Source organism: Halichoerus grypus, chromosome 6 (genome assembly GCF_964656455.1).
Source record: "Halichoerus grypus chromosome 6, mHalGry1.hap1.1, whole genome shotgun sequence".
In the NCBI taxonomy this organism is placed as follows: domain Eukaryota; kingdom Metazoa; phylum Chordata; class Mammalia; order Carnivora; family Phocidae; genus Halichoerus; species Halichoerus grypus.
The window spans coordinates 25,753,796-25,777,902 of NC_135717.1; the positions used below are offsets into that span (position 1 = coordinate 25,753,796).

The 24,107-nt window shown below is 50.9% G+C and overlaps 2 protein-coding genes across 8 annotated transcripts in view; one reads left to right on the top strand and one right to left on the bottom strand.

Moving 5' to 3' along the window:
* Positions 1-701: 701 nt before the first annotated feature.
* On the top strand, positions 702-21,905 carry GPRC5B (G protein-coupled receptor class C group 5 member B). 2 transcript variants are annotated; one of them, XM_036076031.2, is made up of 4 exons: positions 702-858; positions 8,369-9,382; positions 17,195-17,307; positions 18,652-21,905. In XM_036076031.2, exons 2-4 carry the CDS (start codon positions 8,377-8,379, stop codon positions 18,694-18,696), a joined length of 1,164 nt encoding a protein of 387 aa, XP_035931924.1. In that variant the 5' UTR covers positions 702-858; positions 8,369-8,376; the 3' UTR covers positions 18,697-21,905. The 2 variants fall into 2 exon arrangements, with proteins under 2 accessions (XP_035931924.1, XP_035931925.1); XM_036076032.2 differs by lacking the exon at positions 702-858 and adding an exon at positions 1,123-1,169.
* Positions 9,535-24,107, bottom strand: part of IQCK (IQ motif containing K) — a 136,179-nt gene continuing 121,606 nt past the window's right edge. For 2 of the 6 annotated variants that reach the window (XM_036076040.2, XM_036076036.2), the window contains one exon: positions 9,535-11,519. In XM_036076040.2, the coding sequence (XP_035931933.1) occupies positions 11,475-11,519 (45 nt within the window). In that variant the 3' untranslated portion in view covers positions 9,535-11,474. Of the gene's footprint in view, positions 11,520-15,765; positions 16,536-21,819; positions 22,671-24,107 lie in introns of those variants that run through there. The other 4 variants (XM_036076033.2, XM_036076041.2, XM_036076035.2 and 1 more) reach the window with 3 other exon arrangements.

The window sequence follows — 24,107 nt, forward strand, 5'->3', positions numbered from 1 at the left end:
GGACGTGTGTGTACGTGGGTGATGTGTGCAGCGTTGGTGGTGGAGATCCTGCGTAAGGACCTACGTGAGGGGTGCACCCTGTGAACGTGCATGTTTGGGGTAGTCAAGGACTCAAGGGTTGAGCAATGTGCGCAAAGGGACAAGGACAAGTTGGGGCGGGGTGGGGGGAATGGAGTGTGCCCAGGCGGACACCCGCTAGAGGATACCAAGCCGCGCCGGTTGGGATCCTTCGGAACGCGCGCGGCGGGATCCTTTCTGTGTCGAGGACCTGATGCTTGTCCGTTGAGGGGAAGTTACTGTTTGTGAACCCACGTTGGAGAGTGTCATGGGCGGAAAAAAGCCCCTGTACTAGGACACTCGTCGGAGTATCCCTCTGTGTGTGTGTTCCTGCAAATGAATCAACTTGGGGATATGTCCGGTGCGTCTGGACTGCTTATGGGTGCACTGTGGATGTGGAGGGAGTGTCTCCAAATCTGGGACCGTGGAAGGAGGTCGTCTCAGCGCTCCGGGCAACGAGCTAGGGGCTTGCGCTGGTGAAGATGGAGAGACGCAGAGCCGTTGGCCCTGGGTTCAGCGAGGAGCAGCCTGCTGGGCAGGAGCCAGGGGCGGAGCTGGATGCCCCGGGGGGCGGGGTCGGAGGGGGCGGGCCGGCTAGAGGGGCGGGGCCGCCGCGGCTGCAGCAAAGCGGGCCGGGCCAGGGGGCGCCTCGCGCGGCAGCGGCTCGCGAGGGCGATGCAGTGAGATAGGACCGGCGGGCGGGCGGGTGCGCGCGGGGCGGGGGCCGCGGCCGCGCTGCAGAGATGTGACTTGAGGCCGAGAACCAGCAGGAGCGTCGGCGCTGCGAGGCCGCGGGGGTCGGTGAGTGCGAGGCGCGCCTATGGGGTGGAGGGCGCTGCTAGGACCCCAGAAACTTTTCCCGCCGTGGACTTCGGAGAATTGGGGAGTCTGCTTCTTGTGCCCCTCTAAGCCCCCCCGGGGGGTTAGTCTGCTGAGAAAGATGGGGAATCGGGGAGGGGGGGAAACCACAGTGAGGCCGGAGAGGAGCTGCAGAGGGCGGGGCGGGGGGAGGGGAGGGCCGGAGACCTTTATGCCGGGGCGGGGGGGGGGGGTGGAGGAGGAGAGGGTGCTGTGTACCCGGACCAGGTGGAGATCCAAGTCTCTGATCGCAGGTAAAGGACAGCTGGGAGTAGTGTGCGGGAGTCCAGCCGTACCCGAGTGACTCGTCGTGGGAGGGGAGCCGCCGGCAGGTCCCGGGGCCGCGTGCTCAGCCCGTGGGGGCTGACCGCAGGGCAGACGGAGCTGCGGTTATAAGGACCAGGCTTTGGGGGTGAGCGGCCGCACCTGCCGCAGGGACCGGGGGCCAGGCTCGCAGCCGGCGGTGCCTGCGCACTACGGGACAAGGGGGGAACACTGCGGGAGGAAAAGAGGCAGAGCTGAGACCTGGGGCTGAGGGACAAACGAGAGACGGTTGCATACAATGGCGGGGGGTTGGCGTTTCTATTCCGACCAGGCTGGGGCTGAGGACTAGCCGTGTGCTGTGGTGCGTTCGCTGTCCTTGGAGGACACGGGCTCCCAGCCCCGCACATCCCGGGATCCCTCCCGCCCGCACGGGGCCTGGGCCCGGGGGAGCTAGTTAGCCATCCGGGCAGCGGGGCGCCGACCTTGCCACAGAGGACGGCCCCAGCGCAGCTCTCGAGTTCGTTCCCTGCCTCTCGCTCTGTCACACCCAGGCCTAGCCAGTCAACCCCCTCCCAACTCGTCCCCCGTTCGCTAAGGGGGCGGCTCCTTGGAGCGCGGACAAAGGCCCCTGGAGTGTGGCGGGCAGCGGCGTCCCTGTCTGGGGCCCCGGCCCACGCGCCACATTGGCTACCCAACTGCGCCAGGATGGGGGGCACTTGAGCAGAGCCCAGGAGAAACTGGGGGTCCTCGAAAAGACAAGAGAAGTGAGGGAAAAGTGAGGGAAGGACCTGGCACAAAAGCCACGGAACTTCAGCCAAGGACCCTTGATTCAGAAGTTTCCTCGGTGGGGTGGGGGGTTTCGGTGGATTGGGACTTCCAGTGAAGCTGCATGCAAATAGCATGTAAATAGAATGCAAATCATCATCTGTTGGTTGGGAGCCCTCCACGAGGCCAGTTTTGTTTGTAGGCTGTGGAGTGAAGGGTTTTCTATCTGTTCCCTGCTCTAAGTCTGAAAAGGGGTCAGCTGAGTTGAGAAGGAGAAAAATGGAAGGGGAAAGGAGTCGCCATTTGGGGCAGGCAGCAAGACAAGCAGTGTTGTTAGAAAGAGAAGCTTCAAACCCTTATTGCTTAATTTGTTCTTTCAGTAAATGTACCAGCTAGAGATCTGGGGCTGGGGCACTACAGTGTAGAGAATGGCCAAGTCCCGGCTCTCAGGGCACTGGCCAGGTGGGTGAACAAATAAATAGTAAATAAGTAAGTAAATAGTAAGTAGATGGAACTTCTAATTGGGGTAAGGGCTGCCAGGAAAATAAAACAGGAAGATGTCAAAGTGATGAGGGTTTGTGTATGTGGGGAAGACGGTTCTCAGGAGTGACATTTTTGTCGAGCCTGGCAAGATGGAGGGCCCACCTCTGGGAGATCTTGGGGGACCACTGTGCAGGCAGAGAGCACTGTAAATGCAAAGGCTTGGAGGTGGGAATGAGTTTAGCACTGAACAAAGGCCATTGTGGCTGGAGCTCGGAGGCAGATGTGGAGGGGGTGGGTGGGAGAGAGGATGGTAGGGACCAGCCAGAGCACGATCTTTTGGGCCATGGAAAGGAGTTTAGGTTTTATTCTCCATGGGCCAGTGAACCCTTGGAGGGTTTTGATTAGGAAGCCAAGGGATCTGATTTTTTAAAAGCTCCCCTGACCTCAACACGGAGATGGAAAGCAGCTCCCCTTTCATTCTGCCTCTGGGGATGGCGAGGCGCCGGGAGCCTCTGAGGGGCTCTGTCTGGCCGGTGGGGACCGTCTTGAGCCTGTCCTGTCCTGTGAACCCACTTGGGGAGCGGCTAGGGTTTTAAAATTCACTCTCCACTTTGAGGCAGTTCTTGTCCACCTTAAGTGGCCCCCACCCAGAGCCCTTGGCCCCATAAGCACTCACGCAGAGCTTCCTGGGGGTTCTGTGTTAGTCACATTTTCTTCTCCGAATTACCGCCCAAGAGGAACCATCCATCCCTGAACGGACAGCCAAGGATGCAATTTGCATTTAAATGATTGCTTTTATTTACAGGATTGGAGCTACTTTGCATATTCATGGATCATGGAGCTTGTGTTCTGGCAACCCTGTTTACTAACCTAGGAGGGTTATTAAATTCAAGAGCCCCCAAAGAGGCTGGTGGTCTGGGCAACATTAGGAAATGAAGATTATGACATGGTGTAACTTGGAAAAGATATCAGAGGGTGAGATTGTGGGTCTGGGAAAGAGCTTAATGTCAGGAAACCTTGTAACAGTTTAATCTCCCAGAGCAGGAAATGCACCATCGGCTATAACGGAGTGGGCTGGGACAGAGTGTAATGCTGGGGTGCGTGGGGAGACTGCCTCCGCAGCCTAATCCTGGCCTTCTGCCAGGCATGGGGTGAGGGCTCAAACCAGAGGTGCAGTGTAAAGGCCTCGGGTCAGGAGTTGGGAGAATGAGTTCTAGTCCAGCTTGGCCTGCGAATTCCACGAAGCCTCTGGCCAAGCCTCACCTCGCATTTTCCCAACAGGAAGGACGATGGAATCATGATTGTCTTTTTAATAAGCAGGGATCCTGTATTCCCTGTGGGCCAAGCACCTTGCAGAGTATTTTTCACGTACTTTTCACACCAGCTTTGTGAAGGCAGCACTATCTTTATCTTTTATAGAGGAAGAGACCGAGGGTCAGAGAGGTTAAGTAATGCCCCATGTCACATCGTTAGGTCTGGCTTCACTCCCACTGAGGGCCTCCACTCTAGAGGAGACTGATGAAAGTATAAATTCTGTGCCAGGCATTCACCCAGGTACCGATCTCCTGACTATGCCCAGGAGTAGGAAAATCCCCTCCCCGCCTGCTCATTTTTTTTCTTTCCCTTCCATGTTCTAGCATCTTCCCCATATCTTGTACCCCTTCATATGGGAAGTGGGTGGATGCGGACACTTATTTCCCAAGAGAATGGCCAGTGTCTGGTCTCTGGGTGTCCTCCCTCTGACTTCTTGACAGAGAGACCCGGTTTCAGGGCTCCCAGGCTGGCCTGGGTTTCCCACGGGAAAACCACCTTCGCAGTGAGGCTTCCGCTTAGAGCACCTGCTTTGGGGATCAGGTGAGTTTAGAGGTTCCCAGGGCAGACCACCACCAAAGGCATCTCCCATTCATACCACCTCAGGGACCGCTTTGCCTGGTGTGATGGAGGAGGCTGGAAACCAGTGATGGACAAACACCGGGGTGGGGGGAGCCCCTTTCCCACCCCATCTCCACGGCAACTGCTCCCCCGGAAAAGCAGTTGGCAAAGTTCATAACATCTGACGGAATATTTGCCAATCATTTCTATTTATTGAGCAGACAGTTTATGTAAGTGCTTACCTCTGTCAACCCCACAGGATGGGTACCGTGAGCACCCCTAGTTTTGCAGAGGAGGACACTGAGGCCAGAAGGCTAAAGTCAGTTTGTCCAGGGTCACAAGGTACTAGCAGGTGGCAGGGGCAGAACTTGAAACCGGAAGATCTCTGTCGGAAGTTCGCCCTGCTGCTAGCCCGGCCTGTGGCCCTCAGGCAGGCAGCGCTGTCCTCCCACAAGGAACCTTGCCTGCATTCTTTCCAGCCTCTGTAGGCCCCAGCTCGTGGAGAAATGGAGTGCGGTGCTCCACCACCTGCCGGAGGCTTCTGGCCCCTCTGCGGGTGGGGGGGGGATGGACAGAGAGAGAGAGAGTGTGTGTGTGTGTGAGAGAGAGAGAAAGATCGTGTATTTAAGAGCCTCTGAATGAGTCACATTTCTGGGAGCCTGCCTGGCAGCAGAGGTAATTAGTATGTGAGCCAAGCCTTGTGCATTCGTTCACATTTGTTCGTTCCTCCTTTTGAGGAGCCGCACGCCTACATCCCATGGGTTTGTTGCCATATATTCATCCCGTCCCGATCAGCCTTGCCTGCGGCTGACTTGAAACCTCTAATCTTGCCTTGTTCAGTTTGGGATTCCTGGAGAACTGCTCTTTTGGTGGGAGGAAGCACCAAGTGGCTGATGCGGCAGGATGGGGCTTACCTGCCAAGTGGGTGCCACCTGCTTGGCTCTGGCAGGGTTGGTGAGGCAGAACGTCTGGGGGGCTGTGGCTCCTGGCTTCCCCGGCTGCATAGGTCCCAGCTTCTCACACCTCGGTGTGGCCAAGCATCTGCACGCACTTGGGGCTTGCTTGCCGGGCTTGTTGAAACGGAGGGGGCTAGGCCCACCCCCCTGAGAGTCTGCACTTCCAGCGAGCTCCCGGGTCACACTGCTGCCGTCTGAGGATCAAACTTTGACTCAAACCTTTCCGGCCGTCTGTTCTTTCCTCTGTAAGACAGCAATGAGCACACCTGTCCTGCTGGGGTAACATGAGGGTCGAGACCACTTTTACCAATTCATCTGGCTCGGCAGCTGGGCTGTGAGCCCTGCCCGAGTGGCAGGTGCTAGTGAGTCAGTGCAGAACAAGACAGACAAAGCCCTGGACCTGGGAGAGGGGAGAACACACCCAGAGGGTAATAAAATATTTGGAAATTGTGGCACATGCTACAAAGACAAAAATCAGAAGGACTGGTGTAGAGCATAATGGGGGACAGGAGAGACTGGCCAGCAAAGGCCACACTTACCAGGTGACATTTCTAGAGCCCAGGTCTGTAGTAAGAGCCCAAGTAACAAGAGTACAGTTGTTTGCTGCCTGGTTCTACCACTTTCTGGCTGTGTGACCTCCAACAAGCCAGCTAACCTCCATGTTTTATTTCCTTTAAAATGGAGATAGTAATAGTAATGGCCTCATGGTGTCATTGTGCAGATTATACGGAGTTAGTATATGTGAAGTACATAAAAGTGTGCCTGCAGTGTGGTGAGCACTGTGGGTTAGTTGTTGTCATGGTTCCTCTGGCAGTCGTAGAAAACTCTGGAGGGCAATTCTGAACCCCCCAGCAATCCTAGATGAGCCAGACTCAGCTTCATCCTGTGAGGCAGTGATCAGCCCTCATGATCATCCTAGACATTGTTCTGTAGAGTGGGGTGGCTGTCACCTCCTGGGCATCCTTAACAATGATGATGATCCACTAGAGACAACTGGATCCCACTAAAGCTCCTGGCTACCCTTGGTTGTATCCACATGCCTAGACATTGGGTAGGGAGGACTTCCTGGAAGAACGGGGGCCACATGATGTGGGAGGAATCCTAGAACTTCTTTGTTGGTAAGTAACACAAAGCCAGCGCAGACTGGCCTAATCCAAAAAAGGGAAGTTTATTGGCTGGATGAATAGTGGCTGGACCATGAGTCTTGAGGGCCAACATCTGGGCTGCATCCTCACCCCTAATTTGCTTGAGTGGGATGCTGGGGTGCATGTTTAAGAAGCACCTCTTGCCAGATGCCTTCTGCTCTGACCCTGCCTTTCTCTCACCGAGAGGCAGAGGTGACAATCCCTGCAGCACCAGGCTCCTTCTCATTTGGCGGCATCGATAATTTATCCCAGTCAATGGCTTCACAGCCAAGGCAGGATCAGAGCTGCTCCTGGAACCCCATAAAGGAGCAGAGAGGGAGAGAGAGAGGTGGTCGATACTGCATTTACTTAGGGAAGCCCCAGGGAGGCACCGGAGCTGCCTGGATGTGGCTGGCTACGGCCTCACACACGGGTGGAGCCAAGGCAGCAGGGCCAGCTTGAGCCGCCTGGAGACAGGCCTGAGCGCCGAGCTGTGTAGGCTGGAGCTTTCTGAAGGGCAGGCTCCGTTCCAAAGTTAAGAGCTGGTGGCAGTAGGGGCAGAGGAAAGAGTCCCGGTGAACGAGCCTCTCACTCATTCGACATCCACCAAGCATCACCTTTGTGCCAGCACGGTGTGCTGGTGCTTGAGTCCACACGAGCGGTGTCATCCTGGCGATGTTTTGCGTCCCCACCCCCACAGGGGACATTCGGCAGTGTCGAAGGATTTTTGGGTTGGGGGGAGTGGTGTGCTACGGGCATCTAGGGGTAGAGGCCACGGTACTGCTGAGGTCCTACCGTGCACAGGGCAGCCAAGAAGAGTCAGACCCGCAATGTCAACAACACCAAGGTGAGAAGCCCTGGTCTACCCCGATGAACCAGACAGTGTCCCTGTCCTCCTGCATCTTGCAGCGGAGAAAGACAGGGAAAAGAGCAAGAAGGGAATGCAAGAAACAAAGTAAACAGGCAAGAAAAAAAAAAAAAAGACACAATTAGAGCAAAGAAAGAAGTAGAATAAGAGGCTCTGGTGAAGAGGAATGGGGCTGTGACCTTGGCCAAGGTCTGAGAGGGTGACAGGAGGTGGGGGTGAGGAGCAGTTTTCCCAGCAATGGGTTGGGGGCGTTTAAGCAGAGGGAGCAGGGGGGCAATATGGGACTTGGGTTAAGCCCGACTGCCATGGTTGCTGTGTGGAGTCCAGCTTTCATGGGGGCCCGAAGGAGTGCCGAGGGGAATCCTGCAGGGAGGGAGACGGGGGAGAGACAGACAGGGGTGCAGTGAGGGTGGGTTCTCTGGAGATCTTTGGGGGAGGTCTGAGGGGCGAGGGAAAGGGGAAACCCAGGATGCTAGTTCATTTTGGATACACTGTGTTTGGAAATGAGGGCATGCTTCTAGGAGCCGGGTGGTATGACCTTGGGCAAGTGTCCTAACCTCCTGGAGACCCTGTTTTGTCACCAGTGTAAGGACTGGATGTGCCCAGTGCCTGGCTTAGAGTGAGGCGTGGGTAAATATTAAGCCGTTACCATTGAGAGACTGAAAAGAGGCAGTGCGTACCATTCTCAGCACAGTGCTGGGCTCATGGCTGTCTCTTCAAAGTTTTGTTTTCATTCCCTTATTTTTGAAGAGGTCAAACATAGCACAGAATATAAAAATCAAAGAGTAGAAAAGAGTATACAGAGAGAGTGGATCTCTCTCTCTCACCCTCTTCAGCCACTAGTGATGATGATTCATGAGTGTTCACTGTGCGGGATCAAGGCTGCAGGTGGGAGCCGGAATCAGGGTCCTGTACTCCCCCAACCCCGCCCAGGGGCTGTGCCTTCTGGACAAAGGGCTGCCTTTTTCTGACCCGTCAAAGGTGCCTCATGGGCCAGTAGGTTCGAAATGAGGTGGGTCTTAAAAGAAGTCAGGAAAGTGGGAATCTTACAGTGAACTGGTCTTTTTCTCCCTCCAAACATCTCCCCCGTCCTCAATATTCTGGAACCTTTCCGGCGTCAGAGAGAAAGATGAAAACCCACCAGGTGCTCGCCTTCCTCCTACTCTTCGTGATCGCCTCCGGGGCTTCTGAGAACGCCAGCACGTCCCGGGGCTGTGGACTGGATCTCCTCCCTCAGTACGTGTCCCTCTGCGACCTGGACACCATCTGGGGCATCGTGGTGGAGGCGGTGGCTGGGGCGGGCGCCCTGATCACGCTGCTCCTGATGCTCATCCTGCTGGTGCGGCTGCCATTTATCAAGGACAAGGAGAAGAAGGACCCCGTGGGCCTCCACTTCCTCTTCCTCCTGGGGACCCTGGGCCTGTTCGGGCTGACGTTCGCCTTCATCATCCGGGAAGACGAGACTATCTGCGCGGTCCGCCGGTTCCTCTGGGGCGTCCTCTTCGCGCTCTGCTTCTCCTGCCTGCTGAGCCAGGCCTGGCGTGTGCGGAGGCTGGTGCGCCACGGCAAGAGCCCCTCCGGCTGGCAGCTGGTGGGCGTGGCGCTGTGCCTGATGCTTGTGCAGGTCATCATCGCCATCGAGTGGCTGGTGCTGACCGTGCTGCGCGATGCCAAGCCGGCCTGCGCCTACGAGCCCATGGACTTCGTAATGGCCCTCATCTACGACATGGTACTGCTCGTGGCCGCCCTGGGGCTGGCGCTCTTCACGCTGTGCGGCAAGTTCAAGAAGTGGAAGCAGAACGGGGCCTGCGTCCTGGTCACGGCATTCCTCTCCGTGCTCATCTGGGTGGCCTGGATGACCATGTATCTCTTTGGCAACGCCGAGCTGCGGCAGGGAGACGCCTGGGGCGACCCCACCTTGGCCATCACCCTGGTGGCCAGCGGCTGGGTCTTCGTCATCTTCCACGCCATCCCGGAGATCCACTGCACCATTCTGCCAGCCCCGCAGGAGAACACGCCCAACTACTTCGACACCTCGCAGCCCAGGATGCGGGAGACGGCGTTTGAGGAGGACGTGCCGCTGCCACGCACCTACATGGAGAACAAGGCCTTCTCGATGGACGAACACAATGCAGGTAAAAGGGGTCGCCACCCTGCGGGGTTAGGCTCTGGGCCCATTTGCCCCCAAAGGACTCCCTTCTCCCTCTCTAGTGGGGATGGGTGGTCCCCGGGGCAGTCCTGGCAGATGGGAGCCGGCAAACATTGCCCCCCCCCCCGGTATTTCAACTGGCCCAGAAATGGGTTTTTATTCGGCATTTTCCCCCATCCTTTGCCAACTAATTTAATATCAAAATCCAGGTTTCGCACCTCTTTGGCAAAGTCAGCTCTGGCAGTATCTGTCTGGAGCTGATCTGAACCAGTGTATGCTGGAAGGTTCTACCTCTCAGGAGTTGGGGGTGCTCCTTTGTTTGTTTGTTTGTTGTCATTTTCATTCCAGTGTAGTTAACATACAGTGTTATATTAGTTTCAGGGGTACAATGTAGTGATTCAACAGCTCCAATTATTACTCAGTGCTCATCAGGATTAGTGGACTGTTGATCCCCTTTACCTATTTCACCCATCCCCCCTGCCCCCAACCCCCAACCTCCTCTCTCGTAACCATCTGCTCTCTCTAGTTAAGAATGTTTTTTCGTTTGTCTCTCTCCTCCCCCCTGCTTTGTTTGTTTTGTTTCTTAAATTACACATGAGTGAAATCATACAGTATTTGTCTTTCTCCAACTGGCTTATTTTTCTTAGCATTCTACTCTGTAGAGAGTTGCAAATGGCAAGATTTCGTTCTTTTTTATGGCTGAATAATATTCCATAATATATATACTACATCTTCTTTATCCGATATTCATCTATTGATGGACATTTGAGCTGCCACTGTGCAGGACAGTATGGAGGTTCCTCAAAAAATTAAAAATAGGGGCACCTGGGTGGCTCAGTCAGTTGCGTGTCTGCCTTTGGCTGGGGTTGTGATCTCAGGGTCCTGGGATCGAGTCCCATGTGGGGCTCCTTGCTCAGTGGAGAGTCTGTGTCTCCCTCCCCTTCTGCCCCTCCCCTGCTCTCTCTCAAATAAATAAATAAAATCTTAAAAAAAAAAAATAAAAATAGAACTACCCTATGATCCAGTAACTGGATTGCATTCCTGGCTATTTACCCAAAGAAAATGAACATTAATTCGAAGGGATATAGACACCCCTGTGGTTACTGCAGCATTATTTACAATAGCCAAATTACGGAAGCAGCCCAAGTGGCCGTTCCTTTAGATGGGGATCCATTTTGTGTTTACCACACTCCCCACCACTCCCTATTGCTCCCTGACCCAGCTGCTGGAACATACTAACATTAATTCCCTGGCTACCTGGAAGTGTTTGAGTTTGTAGTGCAGGTGCTAGATGGATGCAGGGGATACTGGGGGCAATGCTCGTATCTCCTCCCCACCTTCATTCAGGAGTATATGAATTGGTCCCTGGAGTCAGAGGCCTGGATTCAAGTCCTGCCCTCTGTTCTTCCTAGACGTGTGGCTTTGAGCAAATTGCTTTACCTCTCTGAGCCTGAGTTTTTCCCATCTGTAAAACAGAAATGATGAGAGAATGCACCTCTAGAAGTGACATCCTCAGGGTCTCCCCCAGGACCTGGCATGCTGGATGTGTGTCTTGGTTGGGTTCCCCTGAAAGCAGAGCCTGAGACTTGGGTGCAGCTGACTTACCCGGGAGGTGTTCCCTGCAAGGGAGAGGTGGGGGGTAATGAGACCAGGAAGGCGGAAGCAACCACACAAGTACATCAATGAGCTGGTTCCCGCTGTGGGCAGCTGGGGCTCGGTCCTGACAGGGATGCATGCAGAACGAGCCTCAGACTTGACCTTCCAAATCAGGGGAGCCTGCAGCATTTGCCGCCAACTCCTCCATTGCCCATCGTCACGTATGTCCTCTGTCTCCCACTCCCATTGCCACGTTCCCCATTACTCTGGCTAAGTAAGTACCGCTGGCTTCTGAGAGGTTTGGTGGGCACGAGAGGTGGAGGCTGGCTGGGTACCCAGGACTGTCCATCACCCCTGCAGCGGGATTCGAGGTGAGCCTGGAGGATGTGGTGTAGGCACTCAGCCCCTGCGGCGGATGCTTCCCAAGTATCTGTTCGAGTCATTACTTCAAGTGAGTCGGCTAGGTTCCCAGCACTTGAGATTCAGTAAAGTTGCCTTTTCTCAGTTGCCTGAGGATTGATCAGGAGCTGTAATAATAATAATAATAATAATGACATTAACAGTAGTGGTAGAGGAGGAGGTGGTGGTACTGATTACCTAGTATACTCATTGCTTCCTGAGCATTAACTGTGTGCCAGGTACTATTCTAAGTCCTTAACCTCCCTTGCTGCACCCAGTGAGGCGGTCCTGTTGTTATCCCCATCTTAGAGATGAATAAATGGAGACTCTGAGAGGTTCGGTAACTTGCCAAGGACGTAAAGCTAGGAGGTGGCCCATTTCCAGATGGCCATGCTCCCCTTTTCAGTGCTGCTCACCCAGGCAGCTGGGCAGTGTTCACCAGGGGGTCATGACTGCAGAGTCAGCCTTGTGGGGTTGATGCCTGAGTGCATCCTGCCTGTCCCTTGCAGACGGGGGGAAGCACGTCGAGCCATCAGATCCTCGAAGGTCACCCAGAGCCCTCCCCACCTGCCCAGTTTCCTCTGCGCCTCCGGCTCCCCACCAGACCTACAGGAGGGAACACCAATGGCCCCACCCATGGATAGGGCTAGAAACCCTGGTGTGGTCTTTTAACAGAGCTGTTTCAATCTTACTAGAAAGCCCCAGACCAGCAAGCCCATGTTTGTCAAAGGATTTAGCGGGAATGAGTGTCCGCTCGTGTTGCCAGGACAAGGTGGGGGTCAGGATGGGGAGCATCACTGGGAGCCCAGAGGGCCCTCAGGGAAGATCATGAGCAGAGGTCAGGAGCCTGGCTGGTTCCTGGGGTCTGGTGGAACCACCTCTTCCCTGGGTCCTTCTGGAACAGGATCCTCTTTATATGAGACCCATGGACTTCCCCTGGACCTCAAAAGTAGTGGAAACTTCTGAAATGGATGTGCACTTTTGTACGTTCATTGGGGAATTTTTGTCTATCACTTTGTCAAATGCTCAAAGCCATCTGTGACCTCCAGAAGGCTAAGAATCAGTGTTATTGAACCTGATGGTCTAGTTTACTTGGAGTGAAAAATGGGGATGCTAGAGCGACCCAAGTAGTAGGGTCTTCAAAAGTAAGGATGGCTAACCCTTAGTAGGTGCTTACCGTGGGCCAGTTACCATTCTGAGCATTTTAGTGGCTAATCTTGTTTAATCCCTACGATAACCCATTGAAGTCCATTTTGCAGACAGTAAACTGAGGTACAGAAAGGCTATGTGTCTTGCCTAAGAGGCAGAGCCAGGGTTTGAGGCCACGCAGGCTGGTTCCAGAGCCCCAATGCTTGATTCGTCTACCACAGAATTAATCCTCTCTCCTCAAAGCACTTTAGTGACCCTGAGCTCATGATGTACTAGGATGACTTGTGCATTGAGGAGACAGGGTTTATCAGTCCCATTTTATAGAGCAGGAAACTGAGGTCCAGGAGTATCAGCTGACTTGTTTAAGCTCACACTCTAAGAGCAGGGAGGGGGGAAGTTGGTTTTCCACTACGTGCATTTTTTTCTTGTGAAAATGCAGCCAATCCTTCCTATCCACATAAGATCCAGAGATCAAAGGTATCTGGGACCCAGGTCAGAACCAGCAGTACCAGGGCTAGCACACTGGGTGATGGGGGTGGGGTGGGGCCCTAGAGGTGCCCCCCCACCCCCATCTATTTCACACTGACACATTCCAAAGCCAAGGAAGTTGTCTTTCTGTCCCCTCTTTCTTTTCCAAAATAAAACCAGTTTTATCATTCCATTTTGGTGACAAAAACTAGAATAATCACGTAGAAGTTTCAGCAAGTAAAAATAACAAAAATTGCTCAAAATCCCATTGCCCAAAAGCAGCTACTGCTATTTGCTTCCATCTTGCCAGACATCTCTCAGTGAGCACACAGTCTCTCTCCTTCCCTCCCTCTCTCTCTCTCTCTCTCTCTCTCTCTCTCTCACACACACACACACACACACACACACACACACAATCCCATAGACTGGTTCTTAACCTAGCTGTACACTGGGCAGCTTAAAAAAATTACCAATGCCTGACCCCTCGTTCTGGCTAAGTCTACTTGGGTTTAGGTTTCTCAAGCTCTCCGAGTGATTTGAAGATGTAACCACTGATCTAAGTAGTGTGTTTGCTTAAACCAATATTGTACCAGGTCAGTGACTGCAGAGCTGTAGTATCCTTTTCATGATGCGGAGCTTTCCTTGGGCACAATAATTTATTTTTCTGATCCCCAGCTGGTGGCTATTCCACTTGTTTCTGGCTTTCCATATAAGTAATGCTGCAGTGAACATTCATCTTTGTGCCCTTGATCAATTAACTTCTTGCAAGACAAAAGAAAAAAAAATTCCTAGACATGCATAAAAGAGTCTGCACCTTTAAATCTTGATACATACTGCCAGATGGCCCCCTAAAAGTTAACCTAATTTACTGCCCGCCCCCCTCCCCCCCACTTAATAACTGTATGAGAGCCCCATTTCTTCACTCACCTTGGATGTTGTCAGACTTTGTTTTAATAGCCCTGTTTTGGATCATCCCAAATGTGTGCCCACCAAAATTCACACAGGACCAGGCAGGGTGGGCCCCAGGCAAAGCCGATTCCCTTAGAAAGCTCACTTGGGCTAAATTGGAGTCCTGGCTAGGATTGTTGTTCTAGAAACCCTTGCTTTGCTGACTGGGGAACACCTGGCCATGTTCCCTTGCCACTTTGGGAACAGCTCTTGTCATCTTGAATGCTGACCTCAGCCAGCTTGTATTTTAGGGCACCAGGCCCCACCAGGGCCTTGCCCAGGAGTTACAGCTGGCTCTCTTTATTTTGCATTTTAGCCAGCCAGCCTTTTGGGCTCTCTTCCCTTGAGAGTCAATCCCTGACGTCCTCAAGAGATGGGAAGGGCATTCCCCAGGTGGCCTGTGGCTCAGTCAAGCCCCAGTGGCTTCTGCTCCCAGATTGCCTTCCCCCGAATGAGATCCCAGGTATATACCACTTCATCAGCCTCCTGCTTATTAATAAGTATCAGCCAAGGCATGAGGTATGTGATAAAAGATTAAAATGCACCGAAGGATGTAGCACCTCAGATCACATCTTGGAAAGTGTTAACGAGGCATATTAAATGTTCACCTTTCAAAGGAGCAATAAAGACAAGCATTCTTTCTTTTAGGGGATTTGGGCTCTCAGATCTCATTAGGACCAAGGGCTATTTAAATTCTGACTCTTAGCTTCCCTGTGCAAGGCCCTGAATCAGCTTTGAGGGGAGGGCCAATCTAGCCTCACCTGCAGAGTCTAGATAGAAGGCTGGCATTCAACCTAAAAACTTAAGATTCCTGGGGGGATGCTCTTACGGATGAGCCCTGCTTGCCTTTCACAGCCGACCCAGGTCAGAGTGGGGTGTTAGGTGGGACCCTTGTAGTTGCAAGTAATAAAAAATCTGATTTGAACTGGCTTAAGCAAAAACAAAACGACAACAAAAAAACAAATATACTGGAGATCTGGCTACAGGAATCATTAGATCAAGGAGGCTCGGGTGATGACTAGATTTGATCTTCCTCCATCTCTTGGCCCTGTTAGGATCATGGCAGCCCACAACTCTAGGCTTACACAGAGTCCCAGTGGAAAAGAGGAACGTTTCCCCGGGATGCTTGAGCAAAAATCCCAGAGTTGGCTCTGATTGGATCTAATTGGCCAGATTGAAATCACATGCTAACCTCAGGCCAGGGTAGAAGGCGGTCATAGCCAACACTTGGGGCCAAGGCACCCACAGATGGCCGATAGAGTAGAGCCTTTGTTTGTTTGAGGAAAATGTGTTGGGGTCAGATTCCCCCACCACAGCTGGCCGGGTCTGTGCATTATAAGGAAAGCAGTGCTATTGGGTGCTCTCTCTCTTCAAGCAGGTGTAGGCTAGGACTTGAGACTAGTTAAGAGCCCATGAACTACCTCTTCTGCCCCCGGTGCCCCTCCCTGGCTCCCCCTTCTCTCCTTCCTGGGAGAGGTATCTCCTTGCTCAGCTCATGCATAACTAGCTGCTTGAAGGCTTGGATGGAGCTGCTAAAGCAAAAGAGGTATACCTGTGTCTGGAGACATTCATTCCGACCATGCCTGTTTCTTTGGTCTGGCTCGGGCTGAGCTGTCCCTCTCTAATGTCACTTAAACTCAAGTTGCTTCTAAGTAACTAAGTGTTTTGAAGTGATTTGAAGCCAGCATCGTGTGATGGTTAAGAACACAGATTCTCTGCCTGGGTTTTGAATGCTGGTTCTGCCTCTTTTCAGCTGTGTGACCTTGGGCTAGTGACTTAATCTCTCTGTGCCCCGTGTAAAGTGGAAAAAAGGAAACTACCTATTATGCTATAAAGCAGACTCCCTGCTGAGTGTGGAGCCCCCCGATGCGATGCGGGGCTCCAGGGGGGGCTCAATCCCACGATCGTCGGTCGTGACTTGAGCTGAAATCAGGAGTTGGAGGCTTAACCGACTGAGCCACCCAAGTGCCCCTCTTCAGACAAGAGTTTAAGTGAGGCTTTTCTTAGCAAAGCAAGATTAGTGCCTTCAATGAGAATGAAAATAATAGAGTCTGTGTTACAACTGAGATGGACTTTTGTTTTCATAGTGCTCCTACATTCGTATTGGCTTTTAATAGACTATTTTTTAGAGCAATTTTAGTTTTACCGAAAAAATTGAGCAGGAATTAAGGGAGTTCCCACATGCCCCTATTATTAACAGCTTGCATTAGTGGTACATTTGTTACAGTTGGTGAATCAATATTGATACATTATTATTAACTAAAGTCCACAATTTACATTTTAGAGCGCACTCTTTTGTTTGTGCAGTTCTGCAGATTTGGATGGATGGGTAATGTCATCTATGTACCATTATAGTATCATAAAGAATAGTTTCACTGCCCTAAAAATGCACCGTGCTCTCCACCTGTTCCTCACCGCCCCCTCTCCCCCACAATCTTGAGTCTTTACTTTCTCTGTCCTTTTGCCTCTCGCAGAATATCATAGTTGGAGTCACACAGTATATAGCTCTTACAGACTGGCTTCTTGCACTTAGCAATATGCATTTGTCTCCTCCATGTCTTGTGGAATTCGGGTTTTCTCTGCAAAAAAAGGAAATTTAGATCTCTCAAAGGACACAGCAAATAGGAAACGCCATTTACCCACCTCTCTTAGGTTAAAAAGTGCTGACGTATTTTGCCGTCTTTGCTACAGCTGTCCCTTTTTTCCTGTTTAGAAACACCCTGCCCCGCGGGGTTGGAGTCCCTGTGTTCTCTTCCCCGTCACTTTCCCATGAGGACGGCCTCTATCATGTACTTGATGTCCACATTCTTAGGGTTGTCTGCCTCTTTGTATCCAGAAACAGTGACGGGTGTTGAACGGTGTAATGTTGAACTTGGCATGAATGTGGTGAGAGAGGAGACCTTTGAGGGATGCAGAGGTGCTTCCTGGCCTCCCAGGGCCTGCAGGGGCTGGGGGGCAGGGTAGAGGCTCTACCCTGCCCCCCACCCCGGCAGCAAGCGCCCTGGATTCTACAAACTTCCCAACCCCACTGAGATGGGTCATGCTCCAAGAGAGCCAGAGAACAAAGCCCCATTGTGACTTTTGTTTTGAATCTGGCTTGTGACAATGGGGAGGGGTGGGGGGTGAGGGGGTAATGTGTGCCGGGAGCATGGTGTTGATGCAGGGGAAGAAAACAAAATCTCGGGTTGTTTTTTGTTTTTTGTTTTGGTGTTGTGTTGCTGCTTCCTACCTCCCTCAGCTCTCCGAACAGCGGGATTTCGCAATGGCAGCTTGGGAAACAGACCGAGCGCTCCGTTTAGAAGCAATGTCTATCAGCCCACTGAGATGGCCGTTGTGCTCAATGGAGGGACTGTAAGTACCAAGAGGTGATGTTGTGGCCGGAAGCCCAAGAGCGGTCAGTGTTGGGGGCAGCTTCACTGGGGGCATCCTGCTCTGTGGAGGCTGCTTATGGGCCCCGCACACACACTGGCTCAAGTGGACACCCCTTGCAGCTAGAATGCATGCAGTGCTTCCATTTCTCTTTGCCTCCCTACCCCCTTTCTCCACGCACGGAAGATCCACCTATACTTAGTGAACCATCTGTGGATTCGTTCGAAAGAGTCCCTATTTCTTGGGGCTCTTGTACCCAGTGAGTTCTGGCTTTCATTATTGCAGAAGGTGCCTACCCCCCCTTCCTGGGAGGTGACTTTTAAGAAAAGCCCAGAGTTGTGAAACCCCCGCAGATTTTGCGAACACCCAACCTAGCGTACCCCCCCTGGCCCCCCCCACCCCGTCTCTGTGACCCAGCTGGGTGCCGGGTTCCCCCACCTCCACTCCTTAAAAGATGTCTTAAGAAATTGGAGTGATTATCATTTCTCTCCTGCGAGCACAAAAACAGGTTTTACTATCTGATGCCAAACAGACCTTCAGCAGAATTGTCATTGTTTACATTTTGCCTCCATGCAATTACATCATTTTGTTTCTCCAGCAATCCAAAGACACACTGTCATTCCCACATTTAATTTCCAAACATAGCTACATGCTTCTTTCAGAAACAATGCATAAAGCCAGTTTACACGTGTAAATTGGACTTCCATTCCTATATCATGTGCCAGTTCCATAACTCAACCTGAGCTTTTTTTCTTTCCTTTTCCTTTTTTTTAATGTAAGTCGGGGATGGTCTTTGATCTCTGGAGGGAATTTGGGTTTTCCTGGTCTTTTGAATGGTATGCGAGGCATTGGTTTGCACTGGTTTGGAACAGGCTCAAAGACAAATAGACTCGCAGATTTGCTTTCTGAAAACCCCCTGCCATCCCTTGGGCTGTTTCATTGTCCGGTGCCAAGAAAAAGCCTGACTCGAAAGCATTCGGCCTGTGGTTATAATAAATAACGTTAGAAAATGGCCCCGTCAGTCACTCTGAGCCCTCCTGGTCTCTTCAAGGCCAGTGGGTATAAAAACACCCTGGACTTAGAAAAAAGCAAAGTGGGTTTCTGAGTGAGGAGACATTCATTTGGGGTGCATGATTACAGAAAAGGGGACCCGGCCTTCCCAAGAACAGAGCAGTGTCATACACAGTGGTTGCCGCTTTTCTTGGGAATTATTCAGCCCCTTAGGAAAAACCAAGGTAATTTATCTCTGGCACATTGTTAACGAATTGGTTTCTGATGTTGACTTTGCAAAGCACAAAGTTCTTAGTGTGTTATCCTTGTTTCCAGATCCCAACTGCTCCGCCAAGTTACACTGGAAGACACCTCTGGTGAAAGACTTTAAGTTCCAGAGAATAAGAATCTATCTCTCTTACCGATTTTATTCCCTGGCTGTGTCTTTCTTGAGGGAGAAATCAGTAACAGTAGCCGAACAAGGCTGCCTCACAGCCAGGAGATCTAGAAATCCTACACAAGGGGATTTCGTGTAAATGTGAACACTGCTGAACCGAAAAGCTAACACCGACTGCCCTCCCGTCCCCTGCCAACGACACACACACACACACACACACACACACACACACGCACACACGTAATACCAAACCAACCTCAATCCCTGCAAACTAAAGCAAAGCTAATTGCAAATAGTATTAGGCTCACTCGAAAATGTGGCTGGGAAGACTGTTTCATCCTCTGGGGGTAGAACAGAACCAAATTCACAGCCGGTGGGCCTGGCTGGTGTTGGTTGATTGTGGGGGTCCCCACACCATCGCCCCTCCCCAGCATGTCCTGGACCCCAGGTGGCCTTTTGGAGATGACTATTTCATTGGGAGGACTAATGGGGACTTTCCCACCAGCTTGCCTGTTGGTTTGCACATTTCAGGGGGGTCAGGAGCAGTTAAGGAGTGATGGGTGTGATTCCAAGGTGCGGCCCGGCCGCATCACGGGATGAGCTTTACAGCCAGTAGTTGGGGGAGGGACCCCGGCATGTGCCAATGAAGAGAAGGCTCTCTGGGAGGTGAAGTGACCGTCACATTTAGAAAGTGGTGACTCACCACTGTTCCCTCTGTGGGCCTCCTGCTGCAGGTCTACGGCAGAAAAGCAGGCCCGCCTCCCTCCTTGGGGGAGCCAGAGCAATATTCCCGCTTGGGGCAGCAGCCTCTTTCCCTTGATGAGCTCTCCCTCGTCCTGCTCTTGCTGTGCTCCCCCCGAGCCCTCTCCCAGTTTTATTCCCATGTTCATTTCCAAAGCTCAGATGGGCCATCAGCTGACAGCCCCCCCGGGTTGGCAGGCCAGAAGGCAGGTGCCACAGCGATTCTCCAGGATGATGTCACGTGGCAGGGCATCCCAGGGGGGAGAGCACACTCTGCTGCCTAGCATGCAGTGAGTTCTCGGGTGTGGGACGCTGACGGAGTGCAAGTTCCAGGGACGGGTGGAGCGCTCCAGGGGTTCTTGCTGCTTTTGGAGGGTATGTGGGACATGTTTTAACTTGGTTTTCTGTAAGTTCCATGAAAATGGTTCTCTTCAAAGCCCATTGTTTCTGTCATGGTTTCCATCTGTCCTAAGCAAGTCATTCCTTTGTTATTTGGCATTTCGAACATCTCGGCCATTCAAAGCCCCATGTTCTCTGCACTGTTTGGCCAGCATAATCACTAGCAGTGATGCAAAGAGTTTTAACTTGACGGCATGAAATGTGTAAATGAGGGTGAGTCCTTTGGCATATACTCTAATGACTATATTGCTTTTTCTATAAAACAACCCATAAGCCTTTAACCTTTAAAGAAAATGAAAAAGGTTAGTGTTGGGGGGGGGAACTGACCTCTTCATAAGCCAATATGTCTGAGCTGTTTTAATAAACCTTCTGATTTTTCTCAAGGCCCTAGTCTCTGCTGTGTCCCGTCCTCGCCACAGTCCCCCTCCCCCCTGCAACCTTGCAGAGCAATGGGGTAAACAAGCCAATTTGGCCATCCCTATGTGGCCCTCCTCCAAGTTTTCCTTCCAGCTAGTGCATTTCCTTGTGTTGCCACGCATGAGGAGGAAAAAGCATGGCACCAGAATGCCACCCCTACCTGACCTTTGGGAAACAGCCCCACCCCTGCCCAGAGCATGTGCTTGCTTCTAGAGAATCAGATTCCAATCCTCTGTCAAGGAGCGTCATTGGTGGACTGGAAACCGGGAGTATTGGGGAGGAGAGGGAGGGAAAGAAGCTAGGACCCGGGGTGAGGATGGGGGTGGTGGTTGCATGCAGACCCAGGATTGTGAAAATACAGAAATCTCCACAAACACCTCGGTCTAGTCCGATGAAAAACGACAGCAATACACATTCTCGTGCCAGGAAATGGTTGCTTACCCCCGCTCTCTGGAGTCCTTTGGAGCTCTCTGATCCCATCAGTGATTCCGTCTGCAAGAGTCCCCCCCTTCCCCCCTTGCAGAAGGGAGCAATTCACCTGATCGTTTTTTCTCTCAGTTCTTGGTGGTCCGGGCATATAAAGTGAGCACAGCATAAATGGCTACAAGGGGAAAGTAACGTTTCACCAACATAAAAACGGAACCAGCTTTGAGCCATGGGAAACCTCACTTAATGAGACCTTTTCTCCCTCCCTTTTTAAATCTCTGATACGTTATTGCAATTCTGGGTTTTGTTTTATTTTGGCTTTAAGGTTGAGAGTGGGCTGGATGCCCTCCCAATGGGGCAGAGGTGGGGAGTGAGGGCAGAGAGCAGAGAACTGGTATTTTTCTAATGACTCCACCTGAAGGGTACAAAGAGACCTCTTTGCCAAGAGACTGTGGCCACCAGTTGCCCCCACGGAGCAAACTTTAAATACAAAATCAAATGGCACCTCTGTTTATGTAAACAACACTTGTTGAGGGAAAATGACCTGAAGGAGAGCATCTGTGATCAAAATACCTAATTGTAAGCACAATACTTTCTGTGTCTGGTTATCAAAATCACTCTGGGACTATAACAGCCACGCTTGTCCCCCCTTTTAATAGAAAATGGTCATTCTATCCTGGATTTCTCCACTGGATATGGAGGGTGGGGAGTGAGGGAATCAGCTCAGAGAATTGGCAAACTGGGAAAATCTGGGGATCCCGTGCTTTTAGCACAGATTCCATCAGGGCCCACCAAACAAGGGTAAACTTGGAGTGGTCTTCCAGGCCGGCCAGTGCTGAGTTAAACCCCAAACTGAAAGGGAGCGTTGTGGCTTTTATAATCCAATGATGCAATGATTATACCAGCTTACAAGAGTTCTCAGCAGGTGCTTTTTATTAATTGATAAAGAGCTAAAGCTCGTTTTTGATAGATAATATATATTTATTAAATGTATTAATGTGTGTTTTATAATGTACCTTTATCCTCCCCTGGCTGACTGTTGCATACTTATTAAAAAAAAATCGTTAAAGAAATTTCAAGACAATCAATGTGTACCATAAATGACTGTATATAAATATTACAAATTTAAGGTTGTAAAGCATGGGCAGATAGGTTTTATTTTCAAAATGCTGTTCTTAACACAAAAATAAAGGCTTTACTATTTACTTAAGATGTGTGGTAGCTTGTCAAAACCACCCAGAATAACTATGAGGCTTTTGGATTTGCCTGGAGGCTAAGTCTGTGGCATTTTGAATGGGGGAATCCTGGTTAACAGCAAACCGCAGAACAAATAAGGGTAATAAGTTAGCTTACCCAGCAAATGAGGAACTTTCTATAGTACTTTGGGGATTTGACAACCAAAGTCCTTTGTCTGGGTTTAAGTGTCTCAACTTGTTGGGTTTGCAGTCAGAGTTAAGAGTCCGTCTCCTTTGGAAATGGTCGTAGGCAATACGTCTTTTTTTATGAAAAGAATACTCACCAGATAAACTTAAAACCCACGGCAGAGGTTTGGGACTTAAATTTAAGCAGCCAAAGTGGGAAACTGGTAACTAAAGCACTTCAACGTCTCTTGGAACTAGAGCTTGTACATTTTAACAGCAGTTGGTGTAGAAGAATATACCTGAAGCACTGAAGAAATAATAATGGATAAAAAATAAAATTTGGAGATAATGCAGAAAGTTTAGATTCGTACTCTCGTAGGATAAACTATATGCACTAAAGCATGTTTGCAACAAATCCTATCTTGTGCAGAAAAGATTCTGTATTCACATGTACCAAATCTAGTCGTTAAAAAAAAAAATCAACAAAGAGGAAGCATAATTTGTACATTTTCCTCACGTAGGGTTATCGAAGCTCCGAAGGGAAAAGATCCCACCAGTGGTTAAGGTGGTGGTCTTAGGTGCAACCTCCTCATCATCCTCCATTTTGCATTTCACTGCAAAGAAATGAAAGAGAAAGTCGGAATCGATTTACATACCTAGACAGACTTGTCATTTTGCAAACAGCAAACTTTGATGTGTGGAGGTCCATGACACCGAAACCCACTGAGAACCCGCTACGGTTCTGGCACCACGGACCCACCGGGGAAGAACACAGGGCCATTGTGCTCCAAGGATGGAATCTAAAGCTTCAAAACCACGTAATGTTTGTGGCCATTCTTTTTTCCCCCCAGTTTTATTGAAAAGTAATCGACATACACCACTGTCTAAGTTTAAGGCAGATAGCAAGATGGTTTGATTTACGTATATGGTGAAACAGTTACTATAATAGGTTCAGCTGACCCCCATCTTCTCATACAGATCCAATACCAAGAAAAGAAAAAAAGGAAAAAATGTCTTGTGATGAGAACACTTGGGACCTACTCTCTTCACAAGTTTCCTATGTACCCGACAGCAGTGTTAGCTGTAGCCATCATGTTGTGCATTAGGGTCCTAGTTCTGATTTATCATGTAACTGGAAGTTTATATCGTCCCTGGGAACCACAAGTCTGATCTCTTTTCCTGTAAGTTTGGGTTTTGTTTTGTTTTTTGTTTAGATTCCACATATAAATGAAGTCATACAGTATTTGTCTTTCTCTACCTGACTTATTTCACTTAGCATAATGCCTTCAAAGTCCATCACAGCCATTCTTAATTTAGTTCAGTAGAAGGTCAAAAGTGTGCTTTGCAGGTCGGGGGACTGAAGAAAGGAAGTTTTCCTGAAGATGATGACAGATTCCAGGCTCTTGACTCAGCCCAATCTGTCACCACTCACCTTGCTCCCCCCACCCACCCAAAATTAAAAACTCAGGATAACACTGGGGTGAATACAAGGTCAGAAGGGAATCTTTTCTAGTCTTTCATGGTCTGGAAAAGAATGTGATCTGGGGGATTTCCTGCCTCGGCCAAACAGGAAAGTTGGCAGAACACAGGACGGCACAACTTGTAAGGGAAATTGTCCCAATAGGGAAAAGCCCCTCCCCTAGAAAAATAGGGAAACCCAGTCCCCCAGGGTGGGGGGGATCCTTTTAGAAAGACCCTCTCATTTAGAAAAAAATTTTTTTAAAGATTTTACTCATTTATTTGAGAGAGAGCATACACTCGTGCAAGTGGGGGCAGGGCAGGTAGGGAGAGGGAGAGAATCGAGAATCTCAAGCAGACTCCGTGCTGAGCACAGAGCCCAAAGCAGGGCTTGATCTCAGAACACAAGATCATGACCTTAGCCGAAATCAAGAGTTGGTCGCTTAACCAACTGAGCCACCCATGCGCCCCCAAGAAAGACCCACTCGTTTTTAATAAGTCTTTGCTTCTAGTGTTCAAGTGCGTGTCCTGGGCATTAATGCCTGAAGGTTTTTCTGAGTAAGGTCACAGGCTCTGGCCGCACATGGAGAGCA

What these genes read in the sequence shown, in the direction of transcription:
- GPRC5B (XM_036076031.2), top strand. Translation starts at nt 8,377, where the DNA reads ATGAAAACCCACCAGGTGCTCGCCTTCCTCCTACTCTTCGTGATCGCC. An exon ending in GATGGACGAACACAATGCAG is followed by an intron (nt 9,383 to 17,194) that starts GTAAAAGGGGTC and finishes TACCTCCCTCAG; the next exon opens with CTCTCCGAACAGCGGGATTT. An exon ending in TTGTGCTCAATGGAGGGACT is followed by an intron (nt 17,308 to 18,651) that starts GTAAGTACCAAG and finishes CCTTGTTTCCAG; the next exon opens with ATCCCAACTGCTCCGCCAAG.